At 41.1% G+C, this 21,137-nt stretch overlaps 1 protein-coding gene across 1 annotated transcript; it reads left to right on the plus strand.

The window, feature by feature from the left end:
• The first annotated feature begins 3,441 nt into the window (after positions 1–3,441).
• CDK5RAP1 (CDK5RAP1 mitochondrial tRNA methylthiotransferase) lies at positions 3,442–19,685 on the plus strand. The gene is made up of 14 exons (XM_072112065.1): positions 3,442–3,570; positions 6,255–6,529; positions 6,780–6,883; positions 7,464–7,498; positions 7,989–8,089; positions 9,249–9,459; positions 11,318–11,438; positions 12,535–12,765; positions 13,586–13,683; positions 14,333–14,388; positions 15,766–15,896; positions 15,977–16,126; positions 17,622–17,762; positions 19,509–19,685. Exons 2-14 carry the CDS (start codon positions 6,274–6,276, stop codon positions 19,587–19,589), a joined length of 1,716 nt encoding a protein of 571 aa, XP_071968166.1. The 5' UTR covers positions 3,442–3,570; positions 6,255–6,273; the 3' UTR covers positions 19,590–19,685.
• The last annotated feature ends 1,452 nt before the right edge of the window (positions 19,686–21,137 follow it).

Here is a 21,137-nt window from a genome sequence, read left to right on the forward strand (position 1 = left end):
TGTGTGACATCACATGGCCAGGGATATAACAAGTCGTGCACCTGTGTGACATCACATGGCCAGGGATATAACGAGCCGTGCACTTGTGTGACATCACATGGCCAGGGATATAACGAGCCGTGTACCTGTGTGACATCACATGGCCAGGGATATAACGAGCCGTGCACTTGTGTGACATCACATGGCCAGGGATATAACAAGTCGTGCACCTGTGTGACATCACATGGCCAGGGATATAACGAGCCGTGCACTTGTGTGACATCACATGGCCAGGGATATAACAAGCCGCGCACCTGTGTGACATCACATGACCAGGGATATACCGAGTCGTGCACCTGTGTGACATCACATGACCAGGGATATACCGAGTTGTGCACCTGTGTGACATCACATGACCAGGGATATAATGAGTCGTGCACCTGTGTGATATCACATGACCAGGTATATAATGAGCCATGCACCTGTGTGACACCACATGACCAGGGATATAACAAGCCATGCACCTGTGTGACATCACATGACCAGGGATATAACGAGCCATGCACCCATGTGACATCACATGACCAGGGATATAACAAGCCATGCACCTGTGTGACATCACATGACCAGGGATATAACGAGCCATGCACCCATGTGACATCACATGACCAGGGATATAACGAGCCATGAATTTATTGTCAATGGAGACACCAGTATGACTCCAACCTTCGCAATTTAGTTGATCCTTTTAACCCCTAGGCGCACCAGGACGTTATAGTACGTCCCGGTGGCTAGATACTTAGCGCACCAGGACGCACTATAACGTCCTGCTTCTGGCACCGGCTCACGAACGGAGCCGGTACCAGAAGCAGCGGCTGTCAGCTGTCTAGTACAGCTGACAGCCTGCGCTAACACCCGCGATCGGAGCCGACTCCGATCGCGGGTGTTAACCCCTTACACGCCGCGGTCAAGCATGACCGCGGCGTGTAAGGGTCTTCCCCCTATGGATCGGATCCCCCGTGCCGCTTACCGGGGGATCCGATCCTCTCCTGGGCAGCTCCGAGGACTGGCATGTGCCCCGGAGCTGCCCGGTTTCCATGGCAGCCAGAACCCTTCCGGGTCTGACTGCAAACTGTCTGAGCATGCGCAAGCATGCTTAGACAGTTTACACTGCTCTACAATAAAATAGTATTGTAGAGCAGTGTATTGAACTTAAACCAGTGATCAGAGTATCACTGGTTTAAGTTCAAGTATGTAGAAGTAAAATTATGCAAAAACACTTAACACTACACATTATAATAAATAAAAAATAAATACATAAAAATATAAGCCCCTAAAATGTCACTTTCCCATAAAAACACTTATTAAAGTATAAAAAACATAAAAACACAAAAAACCCCCGCATGTTTGGTATTGCCGTGTCCGTAACAATCTGCATAATAAAACAGAATCATTACTGGACCCGCACGGTAAACGCCGGAGGAAAAAAACGCAAAAAAGTTCCGAAAAAAAGATAATTTTTAATTAATACCCTATAAAAAATGCTCTAAAAAGTGATTTAAAAAATTTTATGCACTCTAAAATAAGCCCACTAAAAAGAACAACTGTTCTCGCAAAAAATAAGCCCCTAACCAGATTTGTCAGCCAAAATATAAAAAAGTTATGCATATGAATAGATGGTGATGCTAAAATGAATAAGATTTTCTCCAAATTAGTTTTTATTCAGTACAATTGAATAAAATACACAAAACCCCCACATATTTGGTATCCCTGCGTCCGTAACAATCTGCATAATAAAACAGAATCATTATTAGATCCGCAAAGTGAACCCCGTAAAAAACAACCTCAAAAAACTCTCTCTGAAAAAAAGATGATTTTTTATTAATGCCCTTTAAAAATGCTCTAAAAAGTGATTTAAAAAAGTTACGCAATCTAAAATAAGACCACTAAAAAGAACAATCCTTCTCGCAAAAAATAAGCCCTTAAACAGATTTGTGAGGTGAAAAATAAAAAAGTTATGCATATGAAAGACGGTGATGCTAAAATTAACAACAATTTTGCCAAATTACTTTTTATTCAGTAAAAATGGGAAAAAATAAAAAATATATATAAATGAAGTATTTTTGTAATTGTGGCGACCCATAGAATAAAAATAATATACTATTTTTATGGTATGGTTAACGGCCAAAAAAAAACACATAAAAATGTTCCTAAAAATTGACGATTTTCATTTCCTCCACCAACAAAGCTTTAATTAAATCTCACCAATTAGCTATAGATGCCCCAAAATTAAGTATTAGAAAAGTGCATCTCATGTGGCAAAAGAAATAAGCCCCTATAGGTCCTCAATAAAAAAAGAAAAAAATTATAGCCTGTACAATGTGACATAGCAAATCGGATCTGGATGGCGCCTCCTTCCCTCCTATGCCCAGGCGTGCGCCCATACAGCAGGTTACCACCACATATAGAGTATCCGTGTACTCGGGAGAAATTGGGTAACAAACTTTGTGGAGCCTTTTTTCATTTAATCCATTGTAAATGTTTAATTTTCCACCCAAAATGAATGTATTGTGAAAAAATATTACAATTTTCAGACTGCACCTCCGTTTTGTTTTAACCCCTATAAAACACCTAAAGGGTTAACAAACTTCTTAAAAGTGGTTTTTCATACGTTGAGGGGTGTAGTTTCCACAATGGGGTAATTTATGAGTCTAGCTATTATTTAGGCCTCTCAGTGTCAATTAGAAGTTGAGCAGGTCCATCTAAATACGGGTTTTGGTGATTTTACAAAAAATGTGAAAAATGATACCTAAATTCTGAGCCTCATAACATTCTAGTAAAATATGTGGAATCTTAAAAAAACCATCCAACATAAAGCAGACATTTGGGAAATGTAAGTTATGAATTTATTTGGGTGCTATGACTATCTGCATCAAAAGTAGAGAATTTAGAACGTTGAAAATATAGAATTTTTCCAATTTTTTGCCAAATTTTGTTTTTTTTCATAACTAAACGCAAAAGATTTCATCCAAATTTTTAAACTAATTTGAAGTACAATGTGTCACGAGAAAACAATCTCAAAATCCCCTGGATTTCTCATAGCGTTCCAAAGCTATAACCACTTATAGTGACACAGGTCAGATTTGAAAAATGGGTCCGCGTCCTTTAGGCCAAAAGATGCTGTGTCCCGTAGGGGTTAATTATATAAATCTATGATGGACAAAAGTAACACACACAGCACCACAACCTCTGCAAAAAAAAATACAAAACAAAAAATAAATTCAGAAGCATAGGAAAAGCAAGGAGAGGAGAAAGGAAAAACCATAACATTACTATGTGTGTAACATATTCCACACATGAAAAAAGCGGGAAAACCGCCGCAACCTTCAAGCTACGGAAGGTCGCGGTGTTACTGAACGCTCCAGCGCCACCACGTGTACGGAGGACGCAATGACACGTCACTCATCCCAGCACACACGTGCGTTCCACTGGGACTCCTCCCCCTCCAGTCACGTGACTGGACGTCACTCTTCCTCCGCTCCGGCTGTGAGCTCCGGGCAGTGTCCTCTGTCAGTGACTGTAGTATCTCCGGTAAGGAGCCGGGCTATGTAGGCAGCGGGCTATAGTATATAGTATCCTGCACCATGCTCTGCTGTTCTATGGGCTTAAAGGGACAGTCCACGTGCAGGGAAATTACACCCCGAGCCGCCCTCTAGTGTTATTACTGCATAGTACAGTGTATATGGATATTTCTATACTGTTATTACTGCATCATATAGTATACATACATAGCTGTATGCTAGTGTTACTGCATCATATAGTATATATATCTGTAGGTTACTTTAGTGTTATTACTGCATCATAGTATACATACATATCTTCTTGCATCATAGTGTATCTACATTTCTGGATGTTGCATTCTAGTCTTTTTTTCACAGTTTGTGCATTTTTTAAATTTATTTACAAAAGTGTTGATTTTTTTTTTTTGGTTTTTTTCCCACACCTTCTTTAAAGTGGTTGGAGTAAGAAATCTGTCCACAGTGTAGGTTACCCTTGTGTGATCTGTGCAATCTTTCACTTCTTCAGCAGGGTGTCAGGGGGCGCCCCTGAGCTTCTTTCCCTTTGCTGTAATCTGTCTTCACTATGAAGCAGTCATTCACCTTCACAGTCCGTTGTTCTGTTCACATGGGATAAGCAGGACCCCAATGGTTGATGTGTTAACATTGTGATTTGAACTGGTCCAAAATTCATCACTAGTGATGAGCAGTCCCGATGTCCGGGTTCGATGTTTGGGTTCCACCGAACAGTCAATGTAGCAAATAAGGAAACAGGTGGACGGAACTGTGAGAACGTGCGGCGGTCCGGGTACGGTCAAAGCCTTGTACAAATATGAACAAAGATCCCGGCACTCGCTAACTTCTGCAGCCTCAATGTTTAATAGTGAAGTATATCTTACCGCAGGAACATCAGGCTTTCAGCTGTTAAGTATGGTTGACAAAGGCTTTTCTTACGAGCTGAAAACGCGTTCCCTGATGTTCTTAATATGTAGTAAGATATACTTCACTATTAAACATTGAAGCTGCAGAATCCAGTAAATAAGCACCACTAACCATGGCTAGGACTGGCCAGGAGGAGTTCCCAAACCTAGACATCAGGTCTGCTCATCTCTATTCATCACAGTACGGCTACATTTACACAAAAGCATGGGGACGGGCATATGGGAGGCGCTACTCACCGCTCACCGGGTCGGGACGCACATCGTTTATATCTCTATGCCAGGTCCTACATGGCAAAGAAATATGTGCAAGCTTCACTTGTGAAAGTTTGCCTTCTGCAGCAGTGGGTGCTGGGTAGGAACGCCCCTCACTGTCCTACTACCCCTCCAGCTGTACCCCCATCACACCCCTCCATGGACGCTTGGTAATTGCTGGTGGCTCGCTTGCAAATACTATTATTTCAGGTATTCTACAGCAGTTATCTAGCATAGAAGTCCTGGTAAACGTCTCCCTTTGTCCCTGTGCTCAGTCCCTGCTTTCTGTATAGTTAAAGGGGTTGGCAACAAATAAGAACGTTTACTAGGGTAAGTACAATTCCTTAACAGGGTCATCCCGATAAACTTTTCCCTCCTGTCCACAGGATCTATGAGTCGGGGGGGGGGGGGGGGGACTTCATTATGAAATGCTCTCCCCTACCGTGAACCCCACTATTCATGTAGGGAACATGTAATGTGTGTGCAGTCCCCTTAACTAGAAATCAGCAAGACCTGCAGCCCCTCCAAGCAGAAGGGGAAAGTTTACCAGTAAAAGTATAATATGGGTGACACCATTAGGGCATTGTACTGACTCTGGAAATGTTTTTTTTTATTTGCGGCTCAGGATATTTCCTAGCTATTTGCCATAAGATTAGACAACAAGCTTTATCATTATTTTTATCAGATAAGGAAATTCTGCGACGTGCATGTGATGCATCTCAGGATCCGTCTATTATATGCACATACTCATACTATAGGGGGAGATGTATCAGACGTGTCGGAGCAGAATTGTTCTAGTTGTCCATGGCAACCTATCAGAGCTCAGCTCTCATTTTCCCACAGCAGTTTATAAAATTACAGCTGATCTCTGATTGGTTTCCATGGTTAAATAGAATAGTTCTACCTCTTCTGATAAATCTCTCCATTGTGTAGATAAGATCCACTGTGTATTCAGGTCAAAATATAGGTTTTGAAAATCACAGTATGCTTTCATTTATTCTTTGTGAATTTTCGAATGCAAAGGGATAAAGGTTTTTGGGGAAACGAAAATACAGAAGGCTTGTCCTTTTTTTAGCTGCTCGATGAGAGTCCACGGTCTTGTGATTTGTACATTTGTCACGTGACCTTGTTGCAGCTCAGTTAAAGGGGTTTTCCACAGATCACAAAAACGAGCGGTCTGATGGGGTCCCACGTCCCCTCCATCACACTAATGGAGCAGACGGCTGCACATGACCATTCTGCTCCATTAATCTCTATGGAGCTGGAGATCGGTGAGTGTATACAGTGTACGGTGCCACTTTTGATGGGTAGGGTCCTGGTACTTCCATGATTGAGGAAGAGGGGCCTACAAATCCTCCTTAGATGTCCTGTAATACATCCTGGGACTTAATGAACCACAGCGGGAGAAGATAATTCTCTAGAAGCCTCTTTTATGTGCTGGTAACTTGGACCACAGTTCAACACAATAATCCTTGATCCCTAGTTTCCAGCATGGTGAAAATTTTTTTCCTTTTTTGTATTACAGGTCTTAATTTTTACCCTCCATGGAGCCTGTGAAGTTATCTCGCCTCCTCCGTCCCGCCAGGTTGTGGCTTTCTTCCCGCAGTCTATGTTGTAGCCTCCCGCATGCTCAGAGAGCCGCATCTAGGAAAGAAGAGCTCAGCTCCAGGTTGGCCACGGGGCCAAATCTAAAAGACTTTGTTAACCCTGTCCCAGCCAGTTCTGTGCCAACATCTATAGAGGAAGATGATGACGCTCCTCATTATATCACAGAGAGTCCATCCCCAGCATATAATAAAGGTTTGGGTTTAATGCATATCTTAGTGTTTAGACTATACTCTATGGTGGGAATATAAGTCTGATCAATCCTGCTGCCTATTAGGTGGATTTATAATGTCTACAAGACCTCAGAAAGGAGAAAGGAAGAAGAGATCCCAGCAATATCCTAGTTGGCCTCCTGTTTGCTTGGTGATCCCAAGCCTTAGGGTGTTATTTTTCTTGCATACAATATTATTATAATTTACTCTTTTTTCTTTTTTTTATTTCCTAGTCTACTTCGAAACCTATGGATGTCAGATGAATGTAAATGATACAGAAATTGCCTGGTCCATATTACAGAAGGGTGGATACGTCAGAATTGATTCCGCTACAGAGGTAACTCGGCTGTATAATGATGATAAAAGAGGTTGTCCAATTAGTTCATTTTAACAAGATATCAGGTATTAGGGTCATCCACATTAAACTAACCCTCTTAAAGTTTACCGGGAGTCTCCATTATCCAGAACGCAGCAGAACATGGGACGCTACCGGAAGTGACCTGCAGCTCCTAGTAAACTTTAACAGGCTAAGTATAATATGGGTGACTAATAGGGTAAGTATAATTAGGATTTCTAATAATAACCCTTTGTGGCCAACCCCTTTAAAGAGAATGGCAGCTGAGCTGTAGTAATCATGTGTGGCCGCTGTACCTTGGACACATTTGTCTGCCCCCATTTCCATAACTTAATAGCTAATTCTGTTGGAGGCCCTCAAACAGCTAATGGCGGCAGAGGCTGGCATGGTAGATGACTCCAGGTGATGCTGGATTGGATCAGTTATACCTCATAAACAGTGTGATGGGCATAGCTCATAGGGGTTGTCGGACCTAACACTAGTCCATGTTGTTGGCCATAACGGCTGCTTGCTGTAACGGTTCCTGTTGCTTGTTTGTAAGTTGCATTTTTGTTCCTTCTAGGCAGATGTCATACTTCTGGTCACTTGTTCTATCAGGTATTTGTATGCATTATTGCTATTTTGTTTAAATATGTTATGCAAAATGTGATACATTTTTAGAATCAAAGCGATATATCTTATTATAAGTGTTTTGTTTTTTTTGATTGGTCATGGAAAAATATTAAAATCTTGCTTATAAGGATTGTTCTTATTACAACATAAGGAAATTACTAGAGGAATACCCACTAAACCCCATTCATCTTTTAGGCTCATCCATATATGAAATTGTAGCTTAAATTGCTCCAAAACCACAGGGACCTATAGTCTGGAGATTCTTTTCTGTAACAATTAGTGAGTGTTAAAGTCCCCTTAGAGGACTCCCCTAACTGTTCCTTTGTTGTCCCATCTACTTGGGGTCTCTTGAACTTCTGTATTATCCAACTTACTGGGATACCTTTCTTAAGTAAAGGAATTGTGAGGATATTTGTCCAGTTTAAACTGTTGGGTGAAAAAAAATATTGAATTAACTAATTGTATTTCTTTGCAGGGAGAAGGCAGAACAGACTATTTGGAACCGCTTAAAGCAACTTGGAAACATGAAACGGAAGCGATGCAAATCTCAAGGTCCTTTAAGGATTGGTATATTGGGTAAGATATAAACTACTTGTTGTGAATTAAGCTTTTTGGATAACCCCTGTATATATTAATATGTATTTTACTGATGATGGCAAATTAAAGTTTCGTTTTATAGGTTTATTCTTAAAGGAAACCTGCTGCTTGATTTGATGCATTATGAGGCAGACATACCTTGAGAACGCTGTAGCTACACTGATGCAGGATCATATCTTGGTTAATCCCTGAGTTGAGTGGTTTTGCTGAATAAACAATTATAAAATTCAGGACCTTGGAAAAGCTGGGTCAGGCTGGCTGCCTACATAAACACATGCAGCAGTTGATTATTTTGCCTTCATGCACAACCCAGGGATTACATCATCCTTTGGTTCAGTGAATAACTAATGTACTAGGAGAAGTGATGGGCAGAGCTTCATTATCATAATTTTATAACTGTTTTATCAGCAAAATCACTCGGCTCTGCGATTAACCAAGATATGATCCTGCATCAGTGTAGCTACAGCTTTCTTATGGTATGTTTGCTTTATAATGCATCAAATCAACTGGTAGATTTCCTTTAAGTTGAACTTGTATGTAAGTCGAAAGAAACTGTATATTTTAGAATTGTGGTTCCAGACAAAAAATGTTTTTGCCCCAGTGACAATTGGAGTTTTAAAATTTCTTGATGTAATGGGACCAAGGATTATCAATAAAGCTTCATTACAGACACCTTACAGCTGATTATTGCAGTCTGGGAGTATAGTAAAGCATTCAGAGAGCTTCACCAGAGGTCACAGTGGCCAGAGAGGTCCATCTGTAAGTCAGTTGCCCTTTAGTGTGGGACTGCCTGTATAACACGTGCTTGGGGAAAATCTATCAGGGCTTTCACACAAGAAAACTTGCATAGAAGCCCTGAAATATTTGTTATTACATGCAAAACACTAGTATTTACAATTATTTTCCCCTTCATGCCACCTCCAAGACAAGACTGTGCAAACCTTCATCTTGAACATTTGCTTGCTGTGCCTTCAGCGCAGCACCCTCTGGATACACCAGGTGGCCTTAGCCTCTTGATGTATCTAGTAGACCCAGAGGGGCAGGGCTTCTATTATACGCCAGTGCACAAAAAAAATCAGCCCCGTTGTATGAAGTCAAATGGAGTAAAGGGCATGTGATGTCTTTTATTTTTCCAAAGGTTGTATGGCGGAGAGATTGAAAGAGGAAATCCTTCAGAGGGAGAAGATGGTGGACATATTGGCAGGCCCGGATGCATATCGTGATCTGCCAAGGCTACTTTCTGTAGCAGAGACTGGTCAACAAGCCGCCAACGTGCTTCTCTCTTTAGATGAAACCTACGCAGATGTCATGCCTGTTCAGACATCATCCAACAGCGTTTCATCCTTTGTGTAAGTTTGTAGTTAGTTGACCACTTCTCAAAAATACCACAAAAATGCAAAATGGACCCATCCTTAATTTTGCAAAGTACACTTTTTACTTATGTATAGGGGCATATTTGAAAACAAAAAGGCATAAATGTTTGCAATTTCAACTTCTGTGTCCTCTCTGAGTACAACTCAGTAGAGGGGTGGCCAGATGCAAACAGCCCTTTGCATTTTCTCTAATATCCATCTAGTAAAATTGTTGCATTATTGTGGCTTTATAGGTAAGGAGTTGCTATTCGCATTGTGGTGCACGTCTTCTTCATTTGCCTCCTTATTTAATGCATTAAGGGAAGAGAATTAAGATTGTTAAAGGCATACTACCACTTGGGTAGAGTTGAATTAAACCATTTATACTTACTGGTCAAGCGTTAGTAGTCTGTAACGGGACAGGTTTTCATTAAGCTTTAATGAAGAAAAACTACTTTTCATGATATGCTAATTAGCGCCCAGCGCTCCTGTGTACATAACGCAAATGGTCTGGCACTTCTTTATCTACTAGATATGCACACCTCCATTCTTCCATTCACTAGGAGTTTCTCCCACCCATCTGCCCCAAAGCCAGTTTAAGTCAGATTCGGCTGCCTGATAGCGCTGTACACCGCGCATGTGTGATGACAATGACATCCTCCAGCTATCAGCGATCACACGGGATGGCCGGCCGCGCAGAACCCTGACTTTGCGGATGATTGTGTGCAGCTCCTCGTAACTGCTTACTAAAGATTTCTTGGTAGGAGGATCGAAAGAGATCGTTAGCAAATTCTCCACATAATTCACTGCACTAGTATTGCAGTAGATGGTTGGGGTAATAAAACTCCCTAGGGAGTCTAAAAAAAATTGTTTAAAAAAAACATTTTTTTCAAAAAACTTAAACCCACCTTTCTCTAAAACTGATTGAGATATATATCTCAATCAGTTCTAGCGCCTATATATTATATTAGTATATATAAAATATTGTACAAACAAATACAATTACAAATAAAATCATAAACATATCAGGTTTTGCCGCATCTCAAAAGTCCCATTCAATCAAAATATAAAAACTGTTATTCCTGGTGTTGAAATTGGTAACGTAAAATAAAGCCCAAATGTCAGACGTGGCATTTTTTTTCCTGTTTGACAACACATTTAATAAAAAGTTGTCATAAGGTTGTACAGTCCTCAAAAGGGTAGCAATAAAAACGTCAGCTCATCTCGCAAAAATTCCGCCTTGCACAGCTCTGTACGCCGAAGTATAATAAAAAGTTATTGGTGTCCGAAGAAATCTTTGGAGTATAGAAGGTTTTAACTTTGTATTAAAACTCATGACAACATGTATAAATGTAACATCCCTGTGATCATAGCAACCCAAAGCATAATAGGGAGATGTCATTCAGAGCACACACTGAAAACTGTAAAAACGGATCCCTCAAGTAAAGAGTGCAGATGCGTTCTTTCACCAATTTCACGGCATTTGGATTTTTTTTCCCCGCTTCCCAGTATATGGCATAAAAAATGTAATACCTTCACTACAAAGTACAATTTGTTATGCAGAAAGCAAGCCCTCATACAGCTCTGTACATGAAAAACAAAAAAAAGTTATAGATTTTTTTGTAATGTGTGGAGCGAAAAATGGAAACGTGAAAACAAAAAAAAAGAGCCGGGTTGTCAAGGGGCTGAATGGGAATAATTGACTGGTGGACGTGCAGGGACTGACACTTAGACCAGGTTGCATCCCTTGACTCTTTTGTTAGTTGATCTGTGGAGATAACATCAGTATACAGTATTTACGGTATAACAGTGTATGAGAATCTTTCATTACTACTTATTGTGTTTCTCCATCCAGCTCCATCATGCGCGGTTGTAATAATATGTGCACTTACTGCATTGTCCCCTTCACACGTGGGAGGGAGAGGAGCCGGCCTGTGCACTCCATCTTAGAAGAAGTGAAAATGCTCTCCAGCCAGGTATGAATGTTTCAGTAAAATTAAGCTCCGATAATAGACAATCTTATGTTCTCAACTATCCCAGATCCCTCATAGAAGGGAATAGAGATGATGCAGAGGTGCAACTGGCATCTCTCAGATGTTTATGGCAAATCCTTTGTTTTTTTCCATTGCGTCCCCCATAACGGCCCCACTTGGAGGATGACCCCTTGACCTCTGTAGGGACAGGAAGCAGATAAGTTAAATACCCCACCCCCGGCATCCATACTCCAGTGTCTTCCTGTCCCTACACAGGGCAGGTTGTAGAGAAGATCTCTCCTCTGATCCTTCCATCCAAAAGGGACAGTGAGAGGGGAGCATGTGTGGCGCGGGGATCCTCCTCTTACCCCTCCGGTCCAGGACAGCGATCGGTGCATACGACCCTTCCCTTGTCGGCATGTTGGCTCTGTCCGCGACCCAGTGAGGTTAACGACACCCGGACTTCAACAAAATGGCGGCGGCGTGTCTGACATAAAATCTATGTGGCTTACAGGGGCCACCATCTCTCAGGTCACTGATGCTTAAAGGGGGTTGTCCACTTTCAGCGAATAGTTGATATGATTTGTGTAGGGAAAAAATAGCGCAGGAGCCGTAATATCACAAGTCATCATACTAATAGGCGCTGTGTGATAACGGCTCGTGCACCTGCCTGTCCATCACAAGACTATGGCATGGGAATGGGAACTGACCTATTCTTATGAGATGCAGATTTTGAAATAAGTGTTTGTTTTAGGGCAGATTCCCACTGTCTGTGATCACTCCGTGATAACTGAACGTGAAATGAGCCTTATCACAGACTGATTGCACTGCCCTGGGGTGGAACTCCAGGCATTATATTAATAAATGTTACACTGAGCTTCTGCTTCCAGGCTGAAACTGTAATGATCTGCTGCATATCAGGAAAGCAGAAATTCAATGAGTTCCGTCCCAGGAAAGTGACCAATCACTGGTACTGGGAATTTGACCTTAGGCTTCATTTCTTAAATTGCTCATATATAAGGATGAATGTTTGTATAATATTTTAAGCCATATTTTTAATCAGCGTCCCCCCCCCCCTTCTTCTTCCCTTCTATGACAGGGCATTAAGGAAGTGACTTTACTTGGTCAGAATGTCAATAGTTACCTAGACACATCTTCACTTCAGTTTCCCACTACTAATGCTTCACATCTCAGTCGTGGCTTCAGCACAATCTACAAACCAAGAGAAGGGGGGCTCCGGTTTGTGGACCTCCTGGATCAGGTTTCCAGTGTAGACCCAGAAATGAGAATACGCTTTACATCTCCTCACCCTAAAGATTTTCCTGATGAGGTTGGTATTTGTACATATTATATAGTAGTCAAGACATAAGGACATCTATCACCAGGATGAAGGATTGTAAAGCAAGCACACTGACCTACTGGTGTGTGCCCCCTCTGGCAGGTTCTGCTTTTCTTTTAGCTCTTTAGAACCCTGATTTTATGAAAAAAAGTTTTAAATATTATGCAAATGAGTCTGAGTGGATCTGCACTCCTTAGATTTCAGTAGAGCCGGGAGCCCCTCAGGCTTAATTGAATAATTTTAAAGCTATTTTTTCTTTTTAAACAAGGACATAAGAAGCTTAAAGGAGCAGATCCTGCCAAGCGGCACACACCAGTATGTCAGTGTGCTTGGTTTATAATCCTTTATCCTGGTGGTAGATTTCTTTTAGTGTGCGTCTCATATAAATGTAATGAAAGGTCTCCCTGTCCGCTGGCTGAACTGCAACAATAGCACTGTAACGGTTGTCCACTGCATTGTGTATGGTCCCTAGGGTCCGACCAGCACACGGGTCCATTTCCATAGCCGATCTTTGTTCTAGCAGGAGGTATTGGCACTGGTTTATCATGCTTTGCAAACCAGGGAGTGATCAGATTTAGTACATCCTGCACTAGAAAACTGGTGCAGGTTATAGATGAGATATTTGTATGTTAATCATCTTTCGGTTGATGCAGTTTGATAAGAAATTTAGGGTCAGCCTAATTCCAAAATTGTCTTGCCTCTCAACCAAGAGACTGATGTAAAATATTTGATCATTGTGCAGGGACATAGACTAATGTAAGAGTACTAAAGAATTGCAAAGAGTATGATTTTACATGTTTGTCCTGTAAAGGTTCTTCATTTAATACGAGAGCGTCATAACATCTGCAAGCAAATCCACATCCCAGCGCAAAGCGGAAGTGACAGAGTTCTAGAAGCCATGCGACGCGGGTAAGTGATATCTCTCCCCAACTGTTTGTGTTTTCATCTATTATATTTTTGGAATAGATGGATAGGGGCTAGATGTTATATGGCATGTCTGCACATGGTGTGGAAGAGACTGTAGTCTGTTCACATTTGCTTAGTCTGTTACTTATATATTCTACTTGGGCGGCAAACTGAGCAAGTCCAAAACTGTACCGCACCTCTCCACAGGCTGTGTGTGGTGTATATATTTATTCATCTGTGTGTATAGCCTGGAACACCCCTTTAAAGTGTACCAGTCAGTTCATGTAACTGGGGTTTGGGGGTCCCCAATGTCATCAGTGACCTTGTTCCCAATATTCCCGGTGGTTAACACTGTGGATGTCCAGTGACATGAGTCTGCTTTGGACCTTCTGTGCATAGTGAGTTGAGTACACCTCACTTCACCTCACCTCCAGGAATTTTGGGAATGTGGTCACCAAAACAGGCAAAAAGGTTTGGGACCCTAAACCCAAGTTACATGAAGGCGTGACGATGGTTTAGGGGCCGAATCCTACTGCTGTGTTTTTTTAGCTAGTGGCATGATCAGGAGACAGAATATATATTCATTAATGTCAGTAAATTAAACACATTGAACTAATATTTTTTATCCCCTTTTCATGTTTTTTTTCCACAGCTACACAAGAGGAGCTTACTTAGATCTTGTACAAAATATCAGAGAGCATATCCCAGGTTTGTTACACCTTCCTGTAATGTTTGTCTGCCTTGAAATAGATCCATATACCACCAACGATTACACAGATCTCGGAGATGCATATAACATACAATGACACACTTCAACTCTGCTATAATCTGAGCTATAATAAACACTGTCAGCTCTTCTACATCTGAACTATAACACAGAGTGCCTCCCTCCCCTGGATAAACGCCTTATCTTATCTGTAGCATGTAGAGTAAGTATCTGTGTGTGAGGTCCTCTTGTAATGGTGGGGGGAGAGGTGATGCAGAAACCACTTCAGTGTGCCGACAGGAGAAGCTATTCATGTTCGACCATAGTCTGTTCCCGAGGAAACCAAAATTGTATAGACCAGGATTGATAGAGTGATCTTATCTGTGAAATGTTATGAGAATTTGTGGTTTTATTTTGTTACCCTGACTATATTTAAGAATCTTATCTTCATAGGAATACCTCTTTAAATATGTTAAATAACATGAAAAAATAGGAAACCCTGTGCAGCTCTTTACATTCTCTTCTATGGTAGCTTGGCAAGAATGCGCACGTGCGACCTCCTTTCCTTTCACAGTAGACATTTTTGGCATCATTTTAAATTGCCCTAAAGTATGTATGCAAAATTAAAATAGGGAATTTTAGAAATTATCTGAAATTTTGCCCATTTATCTATAAATAAATCCAAAGTCCTGTCAAATGAGCAGAGTGAGTTTTTCGGGCTTCCAAACACTAGACTTGGTCGGTCCGTGATAATTAGCTGATCACGGCTATTATGAAAAAGCCGCCTGTCTGAGGTGCATCCAGTTTATAAACCTAGAAACCTGGTACCATATTAAAGATAAAAATATCATCATTCGGATCACATCAGGCTTGTGGTTCTGTGGGCGACAGATAGTTGGGAATGTCAGCTAGCAGATAAAAATCCAATTCCCACCTTTTATTTATTTTTTTTTTAACTGTTTGTATCTCCAGTTCTGTACAGGATCACATTTCTGATGCCATCTAAAAGATGAGATTCTAGTCTTTAATATAACACAAGCATCTAAAACTGGAGTGACAATCGCAATATCTAAACTCGACTTGCCTTCTCTCCTCATTTTCACATGAGGAGTTTTTTTAAAATTATTTCTAGGTAAATAGATGATATTCCACATAAGAAGGAATTCTAGGCAGTACATGTCATACCCTACCTAAGGGTCTGGGAGTTTGTTGGGGTAAAATCTGCTGACCAGTGCCCTTTATTGCCTAGGATGTTAATGCCCCCTTCCCTATAAGGAGTGATTGGTGTGCCTTTAAGGTGGCCACCTTATTATCTGTATTAATAGTAATTTGACTATTTTGAATACAATTCCAATGCTTTCTTCTCCTGTTATGAGTAGGTGTCAGCCTCAGTAGTGATTTTATAACCGGCTTCTGCCAAGAAACGGAGGAAGACCACCAGCAGACGTTGTCGCTGTTACGTGACGTGTCTTACAATGCGGCTTTCCTGTTTGCCTACAGCATGAGAAAGGTGACTTCAGTGAATAGGTTATTAGCATAAAGAACTAATATTTGTTACATAATTAATAAATATTAAAATCTGTACGTTAGAAAACCAGAGCCTTTCATCGGCTGAAGGACGACGTCCCCCCTGAAGTAAAGAAACGACGACTGGAAGAACTGATCGCCGTCTTTAGGGAGGAAGCAGAAAAAGTCAACCAGAGAGATGTTGGAAGCACCCAGCTTGTCCTTGTGGAAGGAGTGAGTGTCCGATGTTACTTATAGTCAGATCTCTCCTAATTCTATTGAATGGGTTGGGAAGTTATGCTGGGACCCTACTAGTTACAAGAGAGGCGTTCTTGTTCCCCTATATGATTGAAGTACCACTTTGAACAAGTTCATTGCTAATGTGTTATTTTTATTTTTGTGGACGGCTGAATTGGGCGTTTGAACAAACTTTGTATAAATCAGCTGAAACAAGTCACTGCAAGAAACTGTGTGACTTCTTATACTTTGACTCTTATCTTAGTCTCCCTCTTTTAGAATTCCTTCTTGCTACCAAGAAGACAGAAGCACGCTAAGGATCCGATTACATAGAAATTGATTTCTCCTGTTTTTGTAATTTGTGTGTGTAATTGCGGGCGAAGGATATTAGGAAATGAACTAATATACATCTTAATAGTTCTGCAGCACATTCCTGATATGTGAAGTGGAACCTTCTGTCTTTTATTTCATCATCCAGACATTCCTGAAAATAAAATGGCTGCAGATGGAGGGTCACGTGATCTCTAATTGCCAATAAGCAATCAACCTGCCAGAACCTTATGATTGTATTAATGAATATAAGATTTAAGTTCTGGCAGGGTGATCGTTCATGGACAGATAGAGATCACATGACCCCCCATTTGCGGCCATTTTATGGACAGGAATATCTTGATGATGAGGTAAAAGACAGGAGGCTTCACTTCACATATCAACTTGTAATCAATATATGTTGGTAAATTGCTTAATATCCGGCACCATACACTTATATTATCAGAGCCTCTCAGTGTAAACACCTTCACAACCCATTTTTAAAGGGAACCTGTCACCAGGGACCTAATTTTCACTAAAGACAGGTTGCAGGATCCCATTACACTTGCAGTGCAAATTGCTTTTCTGCTTTCTCTACGCATTTGCATTACAATATTATTGTGTGTTATAACTTACCTTGCACCCGGACTGAATCCTCTGTGTAGTCCCAGGGGTTGGGCTTTGGTTTGGATGCATTTCTAAAAACCTGTGACAGCTCCTCCCCCCTTCACAGGCTGTGAGCTCTGTGAAGGAGCAGGAAGGAGTAGCTGTACAGGAGCACAAAGGTGGGGGCTGAAAGCTTAGCAGTCTGCAGCACAGACAAGTCACATGTTGTTTTTTAAAATGCATCCAAACCAAAGCCCAACCCCTGGGACTACACAGAGGATTCTGTCAGGGTGCAAGGCAAGTTCAAACACACAATTATATTGTAATGCAAATGCTTATAGAAGGCAGATGTGCACTGCAGCTTCAATGGGCTTCTATAACCTGTCTTTAGTGAAAATGAGGTCCCTGGTGACAGGTTCCCTTTATTCAATTAGAATATTATTGGTAGAACAGCAAAATTCCCTCACTAAAAGTTAGTTGCCACCAAATGTTTTGTAGATCAGATTTTTTTCTTATTATTTGCTAAATTTTAATATTGTGGAAGTTTTAAGATTTACATTTTTTTTTTTTTTTTCAGGTTAGTAAGCGCTCCTCTTTGGAGCTGTGTGGAAGGAATGATGGAAACACTAAGGTGATTTTCCCTGATGTTCCCATTGCAAGCAATTCATCATTAGGAGACGACATCCGAGCCAGACCAGGAGACTATGTACTAGTAAAGGTAAAATATTTCTAGTGGTTTATAGCCACAATATAACTTATAGACCCAGCTGAAAATGCTCTCACTAAAAATCAGCTCCTTGGCCCTCCAGTGCAAATTTGTCCGATGCCCAGTATTGGTCCAAAATACTGCTATTTATACTGGAGGACATGTAGTATAGTTTTTCTTTCTTTGGTGAATTTTAGAGACTTTTGGCTTCTAGTTTTTGCGCCTTATGAATGATCATGTATTTTAACTTGTGATACATGTTCAGGTTTTCCTATCCTGGTGCAAATTTTGGCTTCTTTTTGAAACATTTTGTTGCAAATGTCTCAAATCCACATGGACACAAGCCACGTGATGGTGTTATATACAGGAGCGGACACTACTGTTAATTTAGGATTTGAGGCTGTGTCGTCATCTCCCTGGGGTGTGACTAGGGTGCTTAAGGCTCATTAAGCACCCTAGTCACACCCCAGGGAGATGACGACATATCAGGCTGCGGTCACACGTTGCGTTTTGATAGCGTTTTAATTGCCTTTTGAAACCTGTTACAACAACTGAGGAGAGGTGTTTTGCCTGATAACATTACTGTTAACATTTGCATTTACAAAACGCATAGTAAACGCGATGTTAACGCTGTCTTTAAAAGTTATGATATGGTGGATCTTCCCCACTGAGCGTGCTCTATCATACGGCCTGGCTCCATGGCTCCCTATGGACACTGTCCCAAAATTTTTAAGGGAAGGACTCCCATTAGTGAAGAAAGGTTATCAGGATACATTATTACCTAAAGCTCCACAGCGCATACAATTTTAATCGGTATATTAAATAAAACTATTTTAAATTGAGCAACACTATTACTTCTTTTAAGGGAAACCTACCAGTTAGAACGGCAGGGGTAAGCAGTAAGTACCGAGCACCAGCTCAGGGTTTTTAACACTTTTTAAACTTTAGAGCAGGAGAGGCTTCGGCGCTGCGTGCGCACGATCGTGCGCGCGCCTACATAGGAAATGCCGGAGACGTTGCGTGCGCAGTGCCGAATCCTCCTCTGCTCTAAAGTTTAAAAAGTGTTAAAACCACGATACAGCGGTTAATAACACTAACGCAAGTAAGTACCGGCATCAGCTCACCCTGAGCTGGTGCTCGATACTTACTGCTTACCCCTACCATTCTAACTGGTAGGTTTCGTTTAAAATCCACTATACAGGAAGTATTAAAAAAAAAAAAATTCCTTAGCGTTATACAAATAATGGCATTTATTTGCAGAAATTGGACAAGCACTTTTAATTGAGTTTTTGACATTCTGCATGGTGTTCAGTTGTTTTATGTTTGGGGCTATAAGTTTGACTGATACAAGGGACTAATTATAAGCGGTTATCTGTGATTAGGAATTTGGGGCGGGCTTTTTAAGGATAATAAACGTGTACTCGCCTCCTCCGCTGCTGATGTCCCGGGCCGCGGTCCATCTGATCCATGCCCCTGTGCTCTGCTTCTGTCCCCCCCCCCCCCCCCTAAACAAACAGGGGCACAGATCTGGCGGGACATCAGCAGTGCCGGAGGTGGTGAGTACACATTTAGGGGCCCAGCCCTTATTTATTTATTAATCTCGGTTAACCCCTTTAAACCCACCTCAGTCCATTGCAAAGATTTGGTCAGGATTTATAAAAAATTTTCAAACATTTGCCTATTGTCATGTCATCCCCTTGTGATCCAGAGTTTGAGAAGCTGTACTACTTTTTTTTATTATTATTATTCATGTTGCAGATTACTTCATCAAGTTCACAAAGCCTAAGGGGAAGACTTCTGGATCTGGCCAAGCTTCAGTCCTCGCCAGCTATTTCCTGACTGTAGGCCTGCGACGCCATAGAAATATTTATCAGTTTGTAATCTTACAAACCATTCAGCTGCGTACATTAAAATGATGTCATATTTTTTATTTCAGATTGTGTGTTTTTGTTTTTTTCCACATTTAAAAATTTTTTTTTCCTTACTTTACAGTAAATGGGTCTAAGTGGTCATGTCTGTCTATGAATAGAATGACTCTGAAAGAGCAGTAAATGTGAGATTACATAAGAAACCGAGCACCTATTGGCCTGTAATAAAACTGCACATGCTAGTATTACTGGGTAAGCCCCTATCATAATCCTAAAGAAAGATTGGACGGCCAAGAAGAATTTGTGAACACCCATTCTAACTTTGTAACTTGCATTTATTCGAGGACTAGGCCATTTCTAAATGTAAGTTGCCCATGTGCCTTTACTTCCTTGTACATATTCTCAAAATATTCCTCAAGTCATTAAAGAGGTTCTTTGTGTATTGAAAAGTTATACAGCTTTCCAATATACTTTGTGTATCAATTCCTCACAGTTTTCTAGATCTCTGCTTGCTGTCTTACTAAAGAAAGCTTCATTGTTTACTTCCTGTGAAGAGAAATCTGACCATTGTTACACGGGTGCACGAGCCAGTAGTATCACAGAGAATAATCAGAGCCGTGTGATATAACGAGCCGTGCACCTATGTGACCATCACATGACCAGAGGCAGAGTTCTGTCCACTGAAAGTAAACAGAAGCTTTCTATAGAAGGATAGCAAGCAGAGATCTAGAGAGCCATATGGAATTGATACAGAAAGTATATAGGAAAATTGTACATTTCCTTTCAGCAAATATTTGATATTGTTTGTGTAAGTGGAAAACCTGCAACTGGACTTTATGTAATGTGTGTAGATCGGCCTCCCCTCTTTATTTACATGCCTGAGCTCCTCCGCTTTAATGGTTCATTCAGTGTTCAGCTTCCAGGAAGTAGATGCAGGGGCTGCAATTCTGTGAGAAGAGAGTATGGTATCCTATGGACGTCCAGTACTGGCACTACAGAGAGACTGTCAGGTTTAGGCAGAGGGCTCCAAAAAAATCAGCTTGCTCCTTTATTGATCCATTTGTAAATACCGAGAACACATAAAGTAAAAAACAGATGCGTTTCTGGTGTACTAGACACCCTTACTCACAGCTATTGGTAGTAAATTGATGCAATTTGCGGTTTACATTCGTGCTGAGGACAAAACAGTAAGTGGCCAGTTGGGTGAGCTGTAAAGACATTTTCTATAGTGACTTAAGCAGTGGGGCGAGCCGAGCCATTATGGTGCCCCAGGCAGACAGGTACTACTGAGCATGTACATAAAGTGCAGCCACATTCATCTCAGCTTAAAAGGGGTATGAGACGTCCACAATCCACGGCAATAGGCCATATGCAGCCTGTCAAGCAATGAGTGTTGGTCCACTCTGAGAGTCCTGATAAAATGGACTGACTCCACAAACATAGCAAATTATAAAACTTTTGCAATTTCCTTTAAATGTGACCTAAATCGCTCCCTGCAGCCTCCTCTTTGCTCCCACAC

Source organism: Engystomops pustulosus, chromosome 6 (genome assembly GCF_040894005.1).
Source record: "Engystomops pustulosus chromosome 6, aEngPut4.maternal, whole genome shotgun sequence".
Taxonomy (NCBI): domain Eukaryota; kingdom Metazoa; phylum Chordata; class Amphibia; order Anura; family Leptodactylidae; genus Engystomops; species Engystomops pustulosus.

Excerpts from the sequence above, each read along its gene's own strand:
- CDK5RAP1 (XM_072112065.1), top strand. The coding sequence starts at position 6,274 with ATGGAGCCTGTGAAGTTATCTCGCCTCCTCCGTCCCGCCAGGTTGTGG. Across the intron at positions 6,884-7,463 it reads GAATTGATTCCGCTACAGAG|GCAGATGTCATACTTCTGGT; the intron begins GTAACTCGGCTG and ends TGTTCCTTCTAG. Across the intron at positions 7,499-7,988 it reads CTGGTCACTTGTTCTATCAG|GGAGAAGGCAGAACAGACTA; the intron begins GTATTTGTATGC and ends ATTTCTTTGCAG.